The sequence below is a fragment of the Pezoporus flaviventris genome, unplaced genomic scaffold, assembly GCF_033815535.1.
Source record: "Pezoporus flaviventris isolate CSIRO_AGI_PZ_B2104156 unplaced genomic scaffold, CSIRO_AGI_Pfla_v1 ptg000066l, whole genome shotgun sequence".
In the NCBI taxonomy this organism is placed as follows: Eukaryota; Metazoa; Chordata; class Aves; order Psittaciformes; family Psittacidae; genus Pezoporus; species Pezoporus flaviventris.
Genome location: NW_026892614.1, coordinates 4,929,244 through 4,947,994, shown reverse-complemented (window position 1 = coordinate 4,947,994; position 18,751 = coordinate 4,929,244). Strand labels below are relative to the sequence as shown.

Below are 18,751 nucleotides of genomic sequence, written 5' to 3'. Positions count from 1 at the left end.
AGATTCACTGCCAACAGCTTCATTCTACAAATGCACATATCTGACAAAAAGAACACCTAATCAAACTTGAACTGTATAATTTGTAGGCTTTTCTTTTTAAAACTGTGGTGTACCTAGCTCCAGATATAAATAATTATGCACAAAGGAGATGAACATCTGCAGATATTTTAAATAACACGGGAACTAAAAGCTCCACATAAAATCACCAGTTGACAAGGTGGGAACTGCATAAAAAAAAAATAAATCTGCGTTTAAAAATCATGTATTTCTCAAAATATGACAAGGTTTCTGAGGAAATACTCACTTATGTGCTCTGAAGGTATATATTGGCTCTACATCAAGAGACGCACTCCTAAATGAAGTACAAGAAAGTGTTAACGATCTGACACAATGCATTACAAAAATATGCAAGAACAGCTAAGTTCTTAAAATCACTGCAATGTTGAAGTGTTTCTCCCACAACTTCCTCTCCCAACATGATTCTTCGTATGTCTAAGAATTCTTTACATTCTTTCAAAATATTATAGGATTCGGTTGGTTGGTTTGATTTTTTGTTTAAAGACCTTCAAGGTAGAGAGTCCACAAACTCTCAAGACCAATCAAACCAGTAGTTAGGTATGTCAATGGAGGGGGAAGCCCACACGCTTTGTTCAGTCCTCCTAAAAGGTATGATGTACTCCCTTACTATATTAGGGCTGCTGAAAATTTGCTCTCATTTCTGAAAATTCCCACTAACACACAAGAGACAGTGTACAAAGGAACCTAGCAATATCTCAGTCAAAGCTGAAAGGTGTACACATGTAAATGCATATATATGTATATACATACACATGCATATATATAAAACTGCATTTTTATACATTTATACACACATGCAAGCACACTAACAGGCCACATCCAAATATTTTCATTAGTATATTAATTTTCCATGTTATCAACATGGAAAATATTAAAAAAAGTAAGTGGTTTTCATTTTTACAAACAAAACACATTCACAAATACACATGGATTTCTTCTGGCACTCTTTAAAAGTCTCAATCCTCTCTAAGAGCTTGTTTTCCTACTCTTCACATTCAAGGAACAATTTCCATTAAATCCAAGAGCCATCCAGTGAAGTGGAATCTACAATATTTTTTTCTTCTTTATAAATGAAAATGATTTTTGAAACAAAGTAAAAACATTCTTACTTTTTTGCTGGGGCTGTTTTTTGTAAATTCCACATTTTTAATGTATGGTCCTCTGAAGCTGTTATTAAGACTGGTTCAACCGGATGAAAAGCGAGACCTCTTATTCCATCAAAGTGACTTCTTAATGTGAATTTGGGGTTCCAAGTCTTTCTCAGTGCATCCTTATTGTTTGCTATCTAACAGAAAAAAAACATGCCAAACTTGTAATTAATCTGGAAGGCACAAGGAAAGGGAAAAATGAGAAATTTAGTTTGGCATTTTCAGAAGATGTCAAATTACTTCACCCACTTTTCATAACAACCAGCTCTTGAGTAACGGTCCATTTGTAACACTGATCAGGCAATTCAAAATGAGAACAAACACAGATGTATTCCACAAAGGCAACAAGTAATGTCAAGTCCACAGCAATAAATTCTGTGCAAATCTGAAATACTCCACATGCCTGTTAAGTTACACAATTTAAAAGCTGAGAAGTACCTTTGTGACCGATACTGCTGTGAACTCAGTTTGGTATCTGAAATTTGTCTATACATACTGGATCATTCGTTAAACGTTGGGCCCGACTCAAGCAAGCTGTGGTCCCTGAATATCCAAAGTACCACTGACATGGCATCTCTGAAATAAAGATCTAAGAGAAACAGAGGAGTGTCTGGCAGCACACAAAGGAACACAACCTAACTTACACACCTAAGGCAACACAAGCTCTCTAATAATGCAAGACGAGTAAAGCTTGCCAGAAAAAAAAAAAGACTTTTGGCTACACACTGTAACTGGAAAGCAGTAAGTTATCATATATACAGACACAATTATTTGGCAATAAATGCATTTTAGCAGATCCAAACAGAAAGATCATTAAAAAAAATAAATAAAAAAAGTTATTTCAACATTGCTCCTCTGAACAAACGTTGACTTGAAATGCTAAACAGAATTTTATCACTCTGACAGTCAACACTGCTGTAGTTGAATTTACCATCTCATAACCACTCTGATAGTGGTTATGGAAAACCAGGAAAACAAATAATTGTAATGCAAATATTGATGATTTCATTATGTTGAAAGCCACAGATAATCCCAAATGATCTTGTATCATTAACTGCAAGTAAGAGACAACTGTTTTGAGCCACTTCAGCACTCTACATTCTGGAATGTGGGGCAGGGTGATGTTGGTTAAGAACAGAACTGCCTTTTCTTAAATTCTGTTACTTTCATATTTAATAATAAAAACATAATTCAATTAAGAGGTTCTATTGATTTTAAACAATGAGAAAGGAGTCGTAACAAACAGCATGTTTAGCCTCATCATATTTCTCAGTAATTATGCACTGTCTTGCTCAGGAAGACAAGTCAATTTCTTTGCCAGTTTACCGAGCTGAGTTGGCTCAGTGAGGGAACAGACAAATGCCTGAGCTGGTGTGAGGATGAGGCAGGACTGCAAAGTCAGCAGCTCTGGCAGATTTTCTGGAGATTGGCCAAGAATGTCTCAGCTAAAAGGGTACAAGACATACAGAGTATTAACAGATACCTGGAGAGTAATTTGGCAACACAGACACCTAATGCCCATTAGGTAATGGAGGGAACCCTTCCTGCCCTCCAGCTCCCATACCAGCAGCACAGGTCCTGCATCACATCTGCGAAAGCCACGAAGACACCTCAGATGGCCTAACAGTGCATGCCAGTGCTAGCAGTATAATATTCTCCAATTGCTTCAAAGATGTTCTTCCAAAGGAGTCCAAGATTATTAGTTTATAAATCAGGAAGTTGATGGAGTGCAGTACCAGCCAGCAGCATAGATGAAATAGATCCCAGCCCTGACACACCACCTGTCTGGCTGCACCATCACTTCTCTTCACCCACCAGTCTCTCACAAGCTGCGAGAAGCCGGGTTACTAATGCAGCAGCCAGCCTCGTTTTCTCTCTCCCTACTAAAATACAACAGTGGGGTAATCTGAGACTTGAAAAGCTGTTGCTGGGGGTGGTGTGTGCTTAACCCCAAAATTAGCACCTGATATGGATTTACCACTAATAGTAATATTTGTGTCTATACAGACAACTTGAAAACTCCAGAGACAGCAATGATATGCAAGTAGGGTTACAGATACATGTCTTGTTCAGTTGCAGGAAATCAAGCAGCAACCTACTGCAAAGTCCCAAAACTCCAACGCAATATATATTAAATGAAATGATTCTGTCGTTCTCATGTACACTACTCAGCCTATTATAATCTTATGAAGCTTCTTAATCTACTCAGAAGACTAGTCAGAAAACCAGAACCAACCAAAGTGAACATTTGTTAGGACAACAATATATAAAAGAAGGAAAAAGAAAAGATAAACTTGAGAGTATTGGCTAGCAAGCTGGAAAATTTAATCTTGTGAGACATTGTGAAAACTTACCCACCAGATGAAAAAAATTATCTTTTAAGTAATAAATTCATAATTTCTCTTACCAGGTGAAAATCATTCTTTAATCTACAGACAGCCACCGCAACATGCAAAAAACTCAAGCCATTAAATGAGGCTGCCATGGTTTAGAAGAATCTAGTAATAGTGTCAGTGGGACAAAAGGGACTGAAATAGGAAAGTATCCGCAGCTCTTGAGAGCAAACACATTTAAAGACCAATTCACATGAATCTTTCAACTTCACTCTCCATATGATTCAAAATTGCCACTTAAAAGATGTCCTGGGTTCAGCAGTAGCAGTCATGTTTCTCCTCCTTGGTAGCTGGTGCAGTGCAGTGTTTTGACTTTCGGCTCAGGAACAGAGCTGATAGAGATGTTTTGGTTTGGCCAAGGACTTCGTGAGCCTCATGCTCTGCCAGGGAGGAGGGGAAGCTGGGAGGAAGCAGAGACAGGGACACCTGACCCAAACTGACCAAAGAGCTATTCCATACCACAGCACGTCATGCCCAGGATGTAACTGGGAGTTAGCCGGAAGGGCTGGGAGACTGCAGGGTTGGAGGAGGTATCGGTCGGAGCTTGGTCGGGCTTGGGGGGCGAGTTATCAGTCAGCGGGTGGTGAGGTGTTGTATTCTCTTCCCTTGTTATTTCCTTTATCATTATTATCATTGGTGGTAGCAGTAGTGATTTGTGTTATACCTTAGTTACTAAACTGTTCTTATCTCAACCCGTGGGAGTTGCATTCTTTTGATTCTCCTCTCCGTCCCTCCGAGAGCAGGGGGAGGGCAAGAAAGGGGGGGAAGTGAGCGAACGAATTACCTGACTGGGTTTAAACCACGACAAAAGAAAATACTAGATTTACACTAATCCTATCTGATTCACATTTGGCAGCTAGAAGGAAAGTATTAAGCAGTCCAAAATAAAACCACATCATGTTATTTGTAAGCTAGCTACACATACAGTGAAATTTGAAATGGAAAAACTAGCCTTTCATTTTTCTTCAATAAAGAGCACAGTGACAGAAGCAAGAAGCTTTGTAAATAACTCTTTTTAAACTGTCAGCACTAGAAAAAGGTAAGAGTTGAGGTAAGCATGACTATGAATTCCTGACCACAGGGCTTCATAAAGGCATTTAACAAGTGAACAAACAGAAGTCAATATTCTCAAGTGTGGGCTGCAAGCACACATTACTGGGTTATGTTGAGCTTTCTGTCAGCCAACACACCTCAAGCCCTTCTCACAGCTGCTCTCAATCCACCCTCCATACAGCCTGTATTTGTGCTTGGGACTGCCCCGACCCAGGTGCAGGACCTTGCACTCAGCCTTGTTAAACTTCACAAGGTTTGCACTGACCCACCTCTCCAGCCTGTCAATTTCCCTCTGAATGGCATCCCTTCCCTCCAGCATGTCAGCTGCACAATACATCTTGGAGTCACCAGCAAACCTGCTGAGGGAGCACTCAATCCCACTATCCGTGTCACCAACAAAGACATTAACTCGCTTCAGTACCACCTCCTATGCAGTACTTTTTCCCCCAGTGTCCAACCTGAATTTCCATAAGTTGCTACTGTTTCCTCTTAACACCTGGCACTATGGAGAAGCTGGGCTCTGTATTCCTTGTAAGCATCTTTCCAGTACCTCTAGGTTACTACTAGAGCACTCATAAGCCTCCTGACAACTGAACAAAACTAACTCCCTTAACGTCTCCTCAACAGGAAAATGCTACTGCACTCCCTCCAGTTTCTCTACAACCCTCTTGAAGTGAAGAATCCCAAAACTGCATTCAGTTATGGCCTCACCAGCGCCCTGCAGAGGGGACATTAACTTCCCTTAATCTGGTGGCCATGCTACTTCTTATTTTGCTCAGCATCACTGGGGTTACAAGTACACAGCTGTATCTCTATCAGAGAGCTTTAAGGCTGTTATGTATGGGAAGAACAGATATGTCAAGTAAAAATTTGTGACATTCTCTGGCAGCATAATTTTATCAGGGAAATGTTTTCTGCTGAGTCTACACACATGTAACTTGCATCTGCCTTCAGCAAATAGACAGTAGAACCTTGAGTTTCTACTAATAACCACTTACATCGTAAGTCAGTGAATCTGCCTCATTGGCTACTGTAAGGCCTGCCAGTTCTCCAAGACCCAGCTCATTTTCAAGGGCTTCATCTGTTCCCATAATAAAAGATTTCCCTGAAGAAGGAGGGAATGTTAAAGCTTCCACTGCAAGAAAACAAAACAAAGCAAAAAAATCCTGAAACATGGGTTTATAAAAGACTGATTAATAAAATCATATTTTCCACTTCCCAAATACTAAACATCTCAAGTAGCTGAGGGCAAGAACATACAAAAAAACGCATAAAAAAATAACCATTCTAGAGATAATCACTGTACTTACCAATAAACAATACCCTCTGAACATAATACTTACACTTCAGGTGTGCATGACTCAAGACATTAAGTGTAATTAACTACAGGAGGGAAGAGTATCACAGTATCACAGTATGCTAGAGATTGGAAGGGACCTCAAAAGATCATCTAGTCCAATTCCCCCTGCCGGAGCAGGAACACCTAGATAATGTTACACAGGAATGCGTCCAGGTGAGTTTTGAATGTCTCCAGGGAAGGAGACTCCACAACCTCCCTGGGCAGCCTGTTCCAGTGCTCCGTCACCCTCACTGAGAAGAAGTTTCTTCTCAAGTTTAAGTGGAAAAGAGTACACTATCATTCACCTGTATATAATGCAAAAGGAACACAGAAAAGTTCAGGCCCTTCCCTAACTCTGCTATAAAATATGCAAATAGGCTCTGGGGAAGTAGCAAACAGGTAGACAGGAATAGCTGGTGAGAGCAGCTGGACTCTTCTTCCTAGCACCATGTCCACACATATCCAAAAGCATGTCTACAATGCAATCTTCTGGACATGAAAGACTTCACTCAATTTTATACATCTTTTGTCTCAAATTACAAGGGTTTTCAGTAAATTTAATTTTTTTTCTCCTTTAGCTCCATTGTAAATACAAGCCTTGGCAAATACCACTGCTACCAAGGAGAGAGAAAAGGAAACACCATCTCATTCTGTGTCTTATTTAGTCTAACAGCACCTACTAAGCTCAAACCAACCAAACTAATGCTTTACAAGGAATAGCCTGATCTGTTCAGGCTGCTTCCCCACCTTGTCCCAAAGTCATCAGGTTCAGATGCTATTCAGTTCTCCACCAGCATAAAATAACTTAACCTTTCCATGCTCTTTCCACTCCACATTTACACTACTATCGAGTGTCCTGTTTGCTTTCTATTATTTTTTTTAGAATCAAATAAAAGCCCTTCGATCTCTGTGTTTAACCCTCTCAGTTATTACCTTTTAATCACAAACATCTCTGACCTTCTTCACCCTCAAGTCTAAACCACCATTCTCTTTTTCTGTCTTTTGAACCTACGATAATATTCCACTTAACACACAATACATACAGGAGATCGTATTTGCAGTTACTAGAATAAAAAAACCTGTATGCCAAAAATATAGTCTCAGATTTATAAAGGAACACACAGCTAGTAGTTTCTAATACTGAACTCGGACTAAGAGCAATCAGCTGTCCTCTTCCCATTTAATGAGAGTCCACCTCAGTCTGTGAATTAAAAACCCACTCTTGAAAGGACACAAAACTAGAGGTCTGCTAATATGGCTGTCAGCACATGTGAGACAAGTTGGAAGGGAAACATCCAACAAAAAATTCCTCCGCTTCTCAAAAGCGTTGCTAAGTTACCCCCTTCTTTCATAAATCACTGAGCATGTAGGAAATAGAACTACTGAGACCTTTGGTAACTATGCCACATGCCGGGGCTTTCTACGCATCTTAATTATAACTTGGCCAACCTACTTTTGCACACACACTGAAAGACTGCTCATTGAAACCCACATTTTTGGTCATTTTCAAAAGACTTATTTACCATTTAAATAAAGACCATATATGATCTTCTACAAATTATTATAGCCTCATACATTTATTTTATTATGCTGCATATATAGCAATTCAAACACTGAATTAAACAGATGACTTAGCAGCTTTCGGACGTAATACTAATGAAGGTAACCATGTGCCTTTATTGCCAAGATGCATGGCTTTCCATACTTGGACTAGCCTGTAGGAGTAATTTTTAATTTTTGGAACACACTATGGAAATGAATACACTGGCAAGCTGTAAATTGTTCTGTATGATTCACTACACAATTACCACGTGCATTTAAAAGCTACACCTAGCCACCTGCATTCAGCTCCAGAGCCTCTACCTTTGCACTTAAAAAAACCAAAAAAGAACACACACATATAAAGAACACATACATGCCCCATGCCTGGAAGTGTTCACGGGCAGGTTGGATAGGGCTTTGAGCAACCTGGTCTAGTGGAAAGTGTCCCTGTCTGGGGCATGGGGGTTGGAACTAACCCAAACATTCTGTGATTCTTGATATGTGTGTGTATATGTATGTATATAGAATGTAAAGTTATGTTGATGTGAAAAAAACAAATGCGATTGCATCACGAGACTTATGTTCCACACTTCACCACCAGGCCTGAGCACAAACAAAAGCAAGTGACTTAAGATCCTCGTATTACAAAGCCACCAAGTGCCAAATGAGTTTTTTCCATCATGTTCAAAGGCATTCAGTGAAGATTTTAAGTAAGTAGGTGTCTTGACCTCACTAACAGTGACTGGAAGGGGAGGAATAGGAATGACATTTATTGCACTTAGGACTCACAGTGCTGAATCAGTATTTGTAAAGTGCTACAAAAGTCTTAGAGGATAATCTTTAAAAAGTAACTATAAACATCGGTCCTTTACAAAGGTGTATGCACATTTTTAATGCTTACCTTCATCCGTCCTGTTTATCTCATGTTCAATGAGCCTTGAGCTACTGGGCCTAGAAGAAGGTGCAACAGATGGCTGTAATGAAGGGAGATCATCAACATCTCTCAAGTTTGCAAGCATATCCTGTAGCTTTGACCTGTTGGGCCCTAACCAGAAAAAAAAACACAAAAAATTAAACGGTTTATGACAGCTCATGTTGGCATTACTTATATCAGATACACTACAGCAGCACATGCAACAATGGATCCTACCTTGCATAGAAACGATACCACAGAAAAACTAATGAGCACCTATTTATAGCGGTAACTAATCATCCAGCATGAAATGAATTTCTTGAAAAGAAAGTGACAAAAGCAACTGAGACTTGTGAACGCATTATTCTCCCCACATTTATAAATTCATACTGCTACTTGCATAGGATGCTGAAGAATGCCTCCAACTGAGTCACAATGATTATTAGAATATTTACTTTTCTGAAACAATAGCTGACATTTGTGAATATTTTAAAATTTGTGCATTAGGTACTTTGTGCATCATATTCTTACGACAACATGATTATTTTAAATTTATTTGTGCAGTAGTGGAGTATCGTGAACTACATAATCCAAAAAGTTATATTAAAATATAAAGGCAACTGGCTTCACTGGCCTACTTCCTGAAGCTATGTATGGTGAAGACCCATGCCCTTCTGGACACTTACCTGTGCTTTGCTCCATCATTTTCCCACATCCCTGTTTTGACTGTTTTATATAGGATTGAGGCTGAAACATATCTTCGGTAGTTTTTCCTGTTGTAAGTTTAATTAAGAATGGGAAAATGTCTTACCCATAGTCCATTATGTTTTTTCCTAGACCAGTAAATAATACAGCTATTTTCAAGCAGCTTTAATACAGAAGTGTACTCTAATATATGTATTCTCTCATAAAACCATTCTATGATTCTATTCTCTTATTACTTCACAGGAGTGTTTACTACAGCCTTGCAAAATCGAAAGCTTACTAATGCAGTTACAAATTCTACTTTGACCACCCTAATTAGGACAGATAACAAGTTAAATTGCATTTAATTTGTCTGTCACAAAAGTATTACTTGACTCATGAAAGCAGTAAGTAGGATTTTGCAAGATTGTTTTACCATATCTGATTTATAAAAAAAGTATTTTACTTGGTGGCAGCTCTGTGTTTAACCACCATTTATGACATAAGTCAAAGAAACAAATTTTGTACAATTTAACGTCAAGATATTTAGTCCCTTCTTTTGCCCCCAGACTTCTTTCCTCACATTCTTCTTCACTATGCGCAATATCATGAGTAGCTGAAAACAGGCTGTGATTATTTTTCTGTATTGATGCCCTTCCAAGGATGGTTTGTCCATGGAAAGATGCTTAATTTCTGTACTGCAGTAAACCATTTGGTCTCTCAAGATCAAACCAATCAAATCAATCCAAAAGGTACTACAAATGTACTGAGCAGTAATCTTCATGAAGGAGCACTGGATGTCCAAGTGCTGCCTTATTATCAAAAATAAAAAGCACAGCAGCTGTTTAAGAATATAATTTCAACAGTTTGGTTAAATAATTTCTGCTAAGTTAACCCTGCAGCTATTCACCCTGAACTACATGGCATGTCTGCATACTTTAAAAATTACAGACAAGCTACAAAAATCAATTTCACTCAAGTCATACGTTGATATGCCCTCTCTAGCTTAACTACAAAGAAATTTAGAATCAATTTTGTGAAACATGAACACTTTAGTTGGCCAGCTCAGATTCTTGTCAGACTTGCAATTAATTTCCAAATGGTTCCAAAGATGACAAAAATATCACTTCAGAAATTTAGACTATGGTAATGATTCACTTTTTTTTCCATTAGAAACAGGAGGGCTAGTTTGTGTATTTGATAGCATTATTTCAGCAACATAACCAACTGCTGAGCAGCAGCTTATCACAGTATCAATACAAAAAGTAACAAAACAAGTCAGCCCCAATGTGAGGATCTCACACCTTTTGCAGTATTATGCATGTCTCTTTGGAAGTGAGAATTTCCTTAGTATTCATAAGCATCTTCCCACAAAGGGAGAAACATCCCTCAAATTTCTTACTGGACTACAGACAATATTATTAATTTACATCATTCACACATGACTTCTCAATATGGCTAGATGTTTGAAACATAGCTGTGAATACAGTGTTTCATTTTAAGCATTTCATCTGAATTCAAAAAGTTTTTAAGGCTCACTTTTCAAAAAACAGATTTTACAAAACATTTGTATTTCAAGAAACGTAACAAAAATACAATACAGGGCTAGAAACTGTATTTCAGATACTGATCACAGTTTTTTGTTTAGATAACAATACCCAACATTTTTACAGGCTAGTACCACAGGTCTGAACATCAATAAATAAATCCTGTGATTTACAAATAAACTGATGTTCAGCGTTACCTCCTATTTCGAGCCCTGCATAACAAATTATGATGACAGCATGGCTTTCATGTTGTGAATGTTAAGTATAAACAGGGGTAGAAATTAACCTGTTTTCTCCCTCTGTCATCTACTAGGATACTCAAGACAGTTTCTGGTTCTGGTTTATTTTTGGGTTGTTTTATTTACACACCAGACGTTAACTCTTCCTGTGAAACTGGCATTTTTCAGCTAAGAAAGGGTTCTGAAGTCTTCTATATTAAAGTATGAAGTATTAAACCAATGCATTTTCAAATTTACGTTTCTGAGTAACAGAAGTATAATCCATGCTCGAAGGAAGGGTTTTTAATTAATCCAACACATGGTTGGAAGAAGTCATATCTAATCCAACTATTTATCAGGTAACTTGATCATTAATTTCAACCCCCGAGAACTGGTGAACAGGAAAGCAGTCAGGAGCAGCAAAGTAAAAGAGTAAGTAATTTTAGGAAAACATTGAAAGAGAGATAGAATTAAGGGTGTGAAAGATGTGAGATTTATGATTTTAAGGTGCAATGTTTTCCACTTACTCTTCACCCCCTTTTTCCCCTTGCGCTCCTTTTTGTATTGTTCCTTGAGTTTGGTTATTACTCCCTGGTCGACATTCCAAGCTTCAGGCATGAGACACTGGTCTTCCTTTTCTAAACAAAGTGAAACAAATGAAACATCCTTTTTCAATAATGTCACCAAGTGATCTCCACTGAAGGAGGTAACAGCTGCTGTCAATGGCATTTGTCTTATTTTAAACAGACAAAAATAGCACCAAGCTTGTGAAAGCTGTAAAACTGCTACTCACATTCCACTTCTATTCGCTCAGAATTTAACAAAAAATTTAGGTGAAATTTCACATGCCTAATTTCTATAACCAAGCACACAGCTGTTCACAAATGTAAGCAATATTTACTTTATAAAAAGTCAGGATACGCTTTTCAGCTTTTTCTTTCCTCCAGGGAAAGAATTACTATATCTAGAAGCAGTAGCAGCTATGTTACTGGTCAACATAACTTCACAAATCAGATGTTGCATCATTTCAAATCCTCATTTTATTGTCTTTGTGCTATGTTGTCACTTAAAGTAGCAGCACATTTAAATAATTTTGGAATATAGTATATATGTCACCAAGGTTTTCTTGAATAAAACCTTAAAGCACTAAAGCCATGAAATTTCACAGAAAGGAAAAGGCCCGAGTTATCAGTCTTTGGAAAAAAATATCAAAAAAAATTCAATGTGCCTAATGACAAAAACAAATCCCCCTTTTTTTATTTTTTAAATCTCTCTCAAATTGCTTCCCCTGCGACACGATACAGAGAAGAAGTATTCTTCAGGTGTATGGTAGTTGGAAATTTTGAACACCTTACATGAGTTCACATACAAAAAAGCAATTTTTTCCATCTATGGAAAGACTGCATTGAGGCAGCTTAGAAAAAGTAATTTGTGAGAGAAGGGAGGTAATACAGCTTTTCCTCAAATATATTTATTTTCATGACCATTACAGCTGCAAAATTCTTTTAAATGCACTTTTTATTTTGCTTTCTTCATAAAAATCTCAACTTTATTATTTAAAAATTAATTCCTTTCAGACTAAGTTTGCTTTGTACATCAATAAACTATTCTAGACCTTTTAAAATATGAACAATAAATAACTTCTCCTCAGACTAACCTGCAGACACTAAATGCCTGTAGAGGAAGCACAACATTATCAATCACAACCTGAAGGAGCCACTATCATTGGACAGAAAATACACAGCTGGACATGTGTTATTATGGGGACTGATTTGTTAGAAATTAACTATGTTGAAAAGACCTAGGGGGTCCTTCTTCAACATCAAATTGAAGAGGAATCAGCAGCATTCTCTTGCAGCGAAGTCCACTGACCATATCCTGGGCTCTATTAACAAAAACGTAGCCAGTAGTGTGAGGGAAGTGATTATTTCCTCATTTGGCATTTGTGAGAGCACACCTTTTATACTACAGTACAGTATTTCTTACACTGAGAAGCCTTGAAAGTATAATGCTAAGTATCTAGTATTGACATAGCACAGAAAGTCTAGTGGAGCCACTAAGATGGTTAAGGCAACTGGAGCAGATGAGCTAAAAGGACGGGCTGAAACTACTGTGAGCGTTCAGCAATAGCAAAAGAGGTATCCTAGTGCTGTCTACAAATGCCCAATGGGCAGGTGCAGGGAAGACAGAGACAGACTCTGATCAGACTTGCATCACAGAAGGACAAAATACTTCTTAACACAGGGACAGTCAAGTACCAGAATACAGGAGACATTCAAGGCCAGGCTGGATGCAATTCTCAGCAGCCTGATGTAGTTGATGTTATCTCTGCTCACCGCAGGGGGTTTGGACTATATAAGTTTCGAAGGTCCCTTCCAACCCAAACTATTCTATGATTCTATTGCCCCTGAAGAGTTTATGGGAACTCCCTTCTTGGAAGATACTCAAAACTTGACCAGAAGGCAGCCACAGTAACCCGCTGCAAATGAAAAGGAGCAGAAGGTTGGTCTAGATGAACTCTCACTCCTCTGAATTCTTCAGTCACGATACTATATTCATGAGTGACAGATTATTTCAAGACCCAAAGTCTTGAGGCATTAGTCTTTTTGCAGCAGCCATGAAAAGACAGAGATATTAATAAGCTGAAGAGAGACTCTAAAAAAGATGGTCTGTGGGCTAAGTCATGTCTTCTTACTACATATGCCCAATTAAGTACTACTACTAATAAAAAATTGCATGAAGAACATTAATGATCAAAACTTACATTAAGAAAAGGTATGAAACTATATGCTTGAGAGAAAACAAGTATGCATTCTTTCTGGGACCACACTGTAAGTTTTAATCATGCTTTTCCTCCCTGGCTAAACAAGATTTTTTGCCCTCCTTCAACCAAAAAAAAATAAATTAATGGATTTATATTAGACTGTACTGTTGCCAGGAAAATACTTCATGCATTAATTTTCTACTGACTGTCCCAGGATGCTTCCTGCATCCTACAGGTTCTGTTCAACTTCACAAATGGATCCTGAACTAGTATTTAGCTTTATAGTTTAAAAATTACCTGAACACTTCTGAGGACCTTTTAAGCCAAATGGGTTCAACAGATTACTGTAACTGATGAGTAACACTTCAGATCCAAAAACAAAGCAAGGACTTCCTCTGTTTGCTTCTACCCTCTTTTTACAACATCACTGTTATATGCTACATTTAACAGTTTTGCTTAAATCAAATTAATGTAAGTGATTCATAATGGCAGTTCCTTGAAGAAGTTTACTCTCATATGCAGTTACCATAAAAGACAGGTTGTGAAACAAGTAACTGAAAATCATGGACATCTATAACTCAAAAAAACCCTTAATATTTCTAGAAATGAGACTACTACTTTCTGTGACAATTTATTTTTAATGTTAGACTTTTGCTTATTTGTACTCAGCTGTCATCAATGAAAGTAAAAATAAACCAGAAGTGTGAATTTGAGAACAAAAAATTCCTGTTGGCATATTAACTTCAGTGACACAAAAACAGGTACACTTACCAAGTGTAGAGGTATAAAATTTTAATATTGAAGAAAATATTGAACAACCTAATAATTTTTTTTTTTTGTAAAAGACAATAACTTTCCTAAATTTGTTTGGTGAACAGAATACTCACTGCTGTAGGTAACGATAGTGAGACACATCCTCTTAAGCAGAGACTACACCACACTTAACATTAATCTGGAGTCCAACCAGGAGTTAAACATGGTTCAGTGAAATACAGTATCTCAGAGCTGTTAGCTCATGTGAGAGCACAGCTATGATGGCTTGTCTGTCAAAGTTGCAGTTCCATTATAAAGAGAAATTATTTCCCATTCACCTTCCACAACTCCCTCTGTGTCCACTTACTCCTAAACCTTCCAGAGCAGCTTAGGGAGAAAATAACTCCCCATCAAGATATTTAACCAGTTTGCTTCCTTCTTCCTTTCCCTATGCAGTATATTTATGCATAATAATGTCAAAGTAAAGCATGCTGGCATTCTGGGCTGCAGGATATGAACCTCAAAGGACAGAGAACAGTTTATGAAATCTCTCTCTCTGACTAGAGGGCTTAAAGATGTATTATTCTGGTAGATTGTGAAAGAAATTTTGAACAACTGAGTAGTACATATCACCCAAATTGCTAACACACAACGAAAGTACAAGAATTCGGTATTTATGACTCACATTACTCTCTGTATCAAAGTGGAAGAAAGCAAAGACAAACTAGCTTTCATGTCGTAATTGTAAAATACAGCTTTATCAGAGCCCTTCATTAGCATGGGTCACTGGAAAAACACATTAACTCCACTCATAAAATTCAAATTCTGTTTGCCTTATTATTAAAGAAAAGGAAGAAGACAATGAAAAGAAGCATAACCCCTGAAGAATCCTTATATTAAAGCAGTATACATAAAAAGGAGAACATTATGTCAAGAGGACTTCAGTCTGCCAATTATTTACTGTAGGAATACTCAAAAGAAGCTGCGATCGTGACAGAGACCTCAATCAAACCCAAGTATTCTTAGCACTTTTTTTTTAAATCCTTATACACCTCATACAATCCATTACATTTCCTTACCCCAGTCTGTTCCATCTCCTGAACTTCTCGATTCCCCATCACCTTCATCTGAGGTAACTAAAAAGTCAAACTCTTTCAAAGCTTCTTCTGTATCTCTGTCTTCACTGCTATCAGATAGCACTCTTTTCCTTACAATCTGAAAGGTCAGAATGGAGAACAAAAACAGTGAATTACATTACACACACACACCTTTATACCAAGCAGTACTGTCTTGTCTTCTATGCAAAATCCTACAAAGTTGTTGAAGAAGCAGAAAAGTATGTATTAATAAGTAAATCTGGAATAAGTGTTCAGGCTTTGTTCAAACTTTTAAGTCAAAATGAAGTTTTTCTGTAGATCTTTCTTCTCATGACAAAACAATTCCTAATGAATCTACACTGACCTACACCACTATTTTAATACCAGAAAAGTACAAACATTCTTAATACAGATGAAAAAAAAACAAAACAACAAAACCAACAAAAAACTCACAAAACCCACAAACCAACCCCCCAGAATGCTGTAGAAAGGACTGCAGCAAAGCCAAACTCACTCTGCTTCTCTGAAAATAGCCACCTTAACTCTCACCTCTGGAACCGCTCTAAATTTGGACCAAAAGACAAGTTTAGGAAAAAAAAAAAACAACAAAACCCAACAAACCACAACACAATTGACAAGACTTCATTCGCTCAGATCTGGCAAAATCAGTCCATCCTGGATACCTCCTTGGATATTACGGTTATTTGAACATGATACCTCCATGTTTAAACTGCAATTCCCTTTCAAATTCAAAAGTAAGCTAGCTTTTAAAAAATTTATCACATTTTGGTAAAAAACAAAATACATGTATTAATGAAGGACCTCACTGTATTCGTTCTGCAATAAATTTACTTTTCTCTCAATAACCAAAATGGACTAGATGCTTTACAGTTATGATACATGAAATCTGTATCATACATTTTACTTCTAGAGAAAAAAAGAATTACCTTCATCACAATATTTTGACTTGGAACCTTGCTAAGGGTCAGTCTGTAAAGACTTCAATACATAGACCAACATCCCTAATCATGAAGATTAATGACTGTTTCCACTAAATACAATGAACCCATTTCAAACCTGAAGGAATTCTAAACTTCAAGCTTCATTCCTTCAGCAGACTTATTAAACACACTCTATTACAGATGATTTTACAGAAGAGTCTCAGACATTAGTTCACAGCCCATGGATGACAGGAACAAGTTTACAAAGATTCTCTTCAAAACCTCTTTAAAACTGATGAGTTTTTTTAAGTGTTCATTCTTAAAACTCATCATAGAAACAATCACATCCATCTTAACTCCAAATTTCAATTGCTAAGAAACAGAACTCACTGAATAATGACCAAATCGTATAGCAAAGTATAGCTCAAGAGGGAGTTTAAGGTATTTGACTGAATAAACAAACAAAAAAGTTTATTAACCCCTTGGTAGAGTTTTTCCAGTTATACTTTTTCTTCATTCCACAAACTATTAAAGAAAAATATTTCTTTGTATTTTATTTCAGTGATATTTCAGTTCTGTAACCTACAAGGATAAATTTCTACAAGTAATTTTAGATGTCACTACATTTATACAAATATTCAAGAAACAATGCATTTTTGACATGCAACGTTACAAACACTACCTTCAAACTTAGCTGAAAATTGTAAAAAAGGACACCTGCTACCTTAAAAAATGTATTCAATATATATAAAACATATTAGGCAATATGGAATAGTAGGAAGAAAAATTTAAAAAAATTAATCTGTCACTGAAAACTTAAAGCAATAAAGATGGCAAAGCTTAAGTTGTATGCACAAATGCAGAAATGCATACATAATCCCTCTTATGCACACATGCTTGGACAGACCATCATAAAGATGCATTAATGATTTGCACGTGTACATACACAGTCAAATACTTTGCATACAGGCATCTCATTAATCTCACTTTTTCTGTTCTTCGTAACTTTTCAATTATTTTTTCCACTCACTGTTGCAGTATCAATGATTGTTTTCTCTCTTCCTTCAATATCGTCTTCATCTTCTTCATCACTAAAGTCTGCAGCTGCATTTTCAAGAAACTTGAAGGTCTCTAGCAGAGAGGCAGAGTCAGTCAATTCAGGTTTCCTAAACAACAACAACAACAACAACCACCATAAGTCAAAAGAAATCATAACAGTCACTTTTGTAATTAGCATTCCGTTCTGTATTATGATGTCTAACAACACATGACACTAAAATAAGCCTATAGCTAAAAATGTTTACGGATTAAAAAAATAAACAATTATTCTTCATCCAGCTGCAATTACCAAAACAGACACTCTGATTTTTTTTAATGTGAAAAGCATTTTAAAGCAAGATTCATCTGGTATGTGCCCCAAAAGCAACTTCAATACTGATATAACTTCCAATACTGAAAGCCTCAGCAACAAGGACATAAGCTACAGCTACTAAGTTGGCCTCCCGTATGTACATCAGGGTACAGGAAAACTTTGCTGCTGCGATATCATGTTCCTCATGTGGCTGCGAAACATCATACTCTAGCTCTAACAATGCTTAACTTTTCAGACATGGTAAATCTGCCACTATAAAACAATATAATGGGAAAATATCACTGATGACTAACATTGACGTAGATGTTAGGATTAAACAAATAAGGAAACGGATGAAGACTAGGTAAATTATGTCTGCACTGGCACAAATTCAGGCAGTGCCTCTGAACGGGAAGTGTAAGGATTGTTATACTAACAACTGAAAAGGAAGAATACAAGAAGCAAGACTTTAACCATTATTAAAACTCTGATGAAAGTGCAATTAAAGCAATCCTATAATGACCACCAGGTACCATGTTTTTGATGCAGAAGACACACTTCTCCATCAATCCCTCAAAGATGAAGTGGTGAACAAAATTATTCAGTTTGAATTATAATGATTAATTCCGGTAAAACCTTGTCCATTCTTTATATGACTTTACAGCAGTAAAGACAAGCTTTATTGTTTTTCTTACCTTTAATCAGTTGTCTGTTTTTCATAGTTCATCACTAAATGCACGTCATCTTGATTTTCACAACCACTGAAACAATAGAAGTCTCTCTTTCTTTTCAGAGTTGTTGCTCTAAATTGTCTTGTACAGTCACCCTTATGATCAGCAAGTGCACTGCTAACACTACATTTTGGTTTTGCTATGACACATTTCAAAAGGTTCAATTAACTAACAAGCCTATACAGTATGGCCTTTTAAA

General features: G+C 37.1%; 1 protein-coding gene across 5 annotated transcripts in view; it reads right to left on the bottom strand.

Annotated features, from left to right (window-relative positions):
• STRN (striatin) overlaps positions 1-18,751 on the bottom strand; it is a 62,703-nt gene that overhangs the window by 8,066 nt on the left and 35,886 nt on the right. For 3 of the 5 annotated variants that reach the window (XM_061471068.1, XM_061471071.1, XM_061471067.1), the window contains exons 6-13: positions 17,501-17,636; positions 15,512-15,647; positions 11,443-11,553; positions 9,153-9,239; positions 8,455-8,598; positions 5,671-5,807; positions 1,188-1,363; positions 305-352 (exon numbers count right to left, since the gene is read on the bottom strand). In XM_061471068.1, coding sequence (XP_061327052.1) covers positions 305-352; positions 1,188-1,363; positions 5,671-5,807; positions 8,455-8,598; positions 9,153-9,239; positions 11,443-11,553; positions 15,512-15,647; positions 17,501-17,636 — 975 coding nt within the window. The remainder of the gene's footprint in view (positions 1-304; positions 353-1,187; positions 1,364-5,670; positions 5,808-8,454; positions 8,599-9,152; positions 9,240-11,442; positions 11,554-15,511; positions 15,648-17,500; positions 17,637-18,751) is intronic. The other 2 variants (XM_061471069.1, XM_061471070.1) reach the window with 2 other exon arrangements.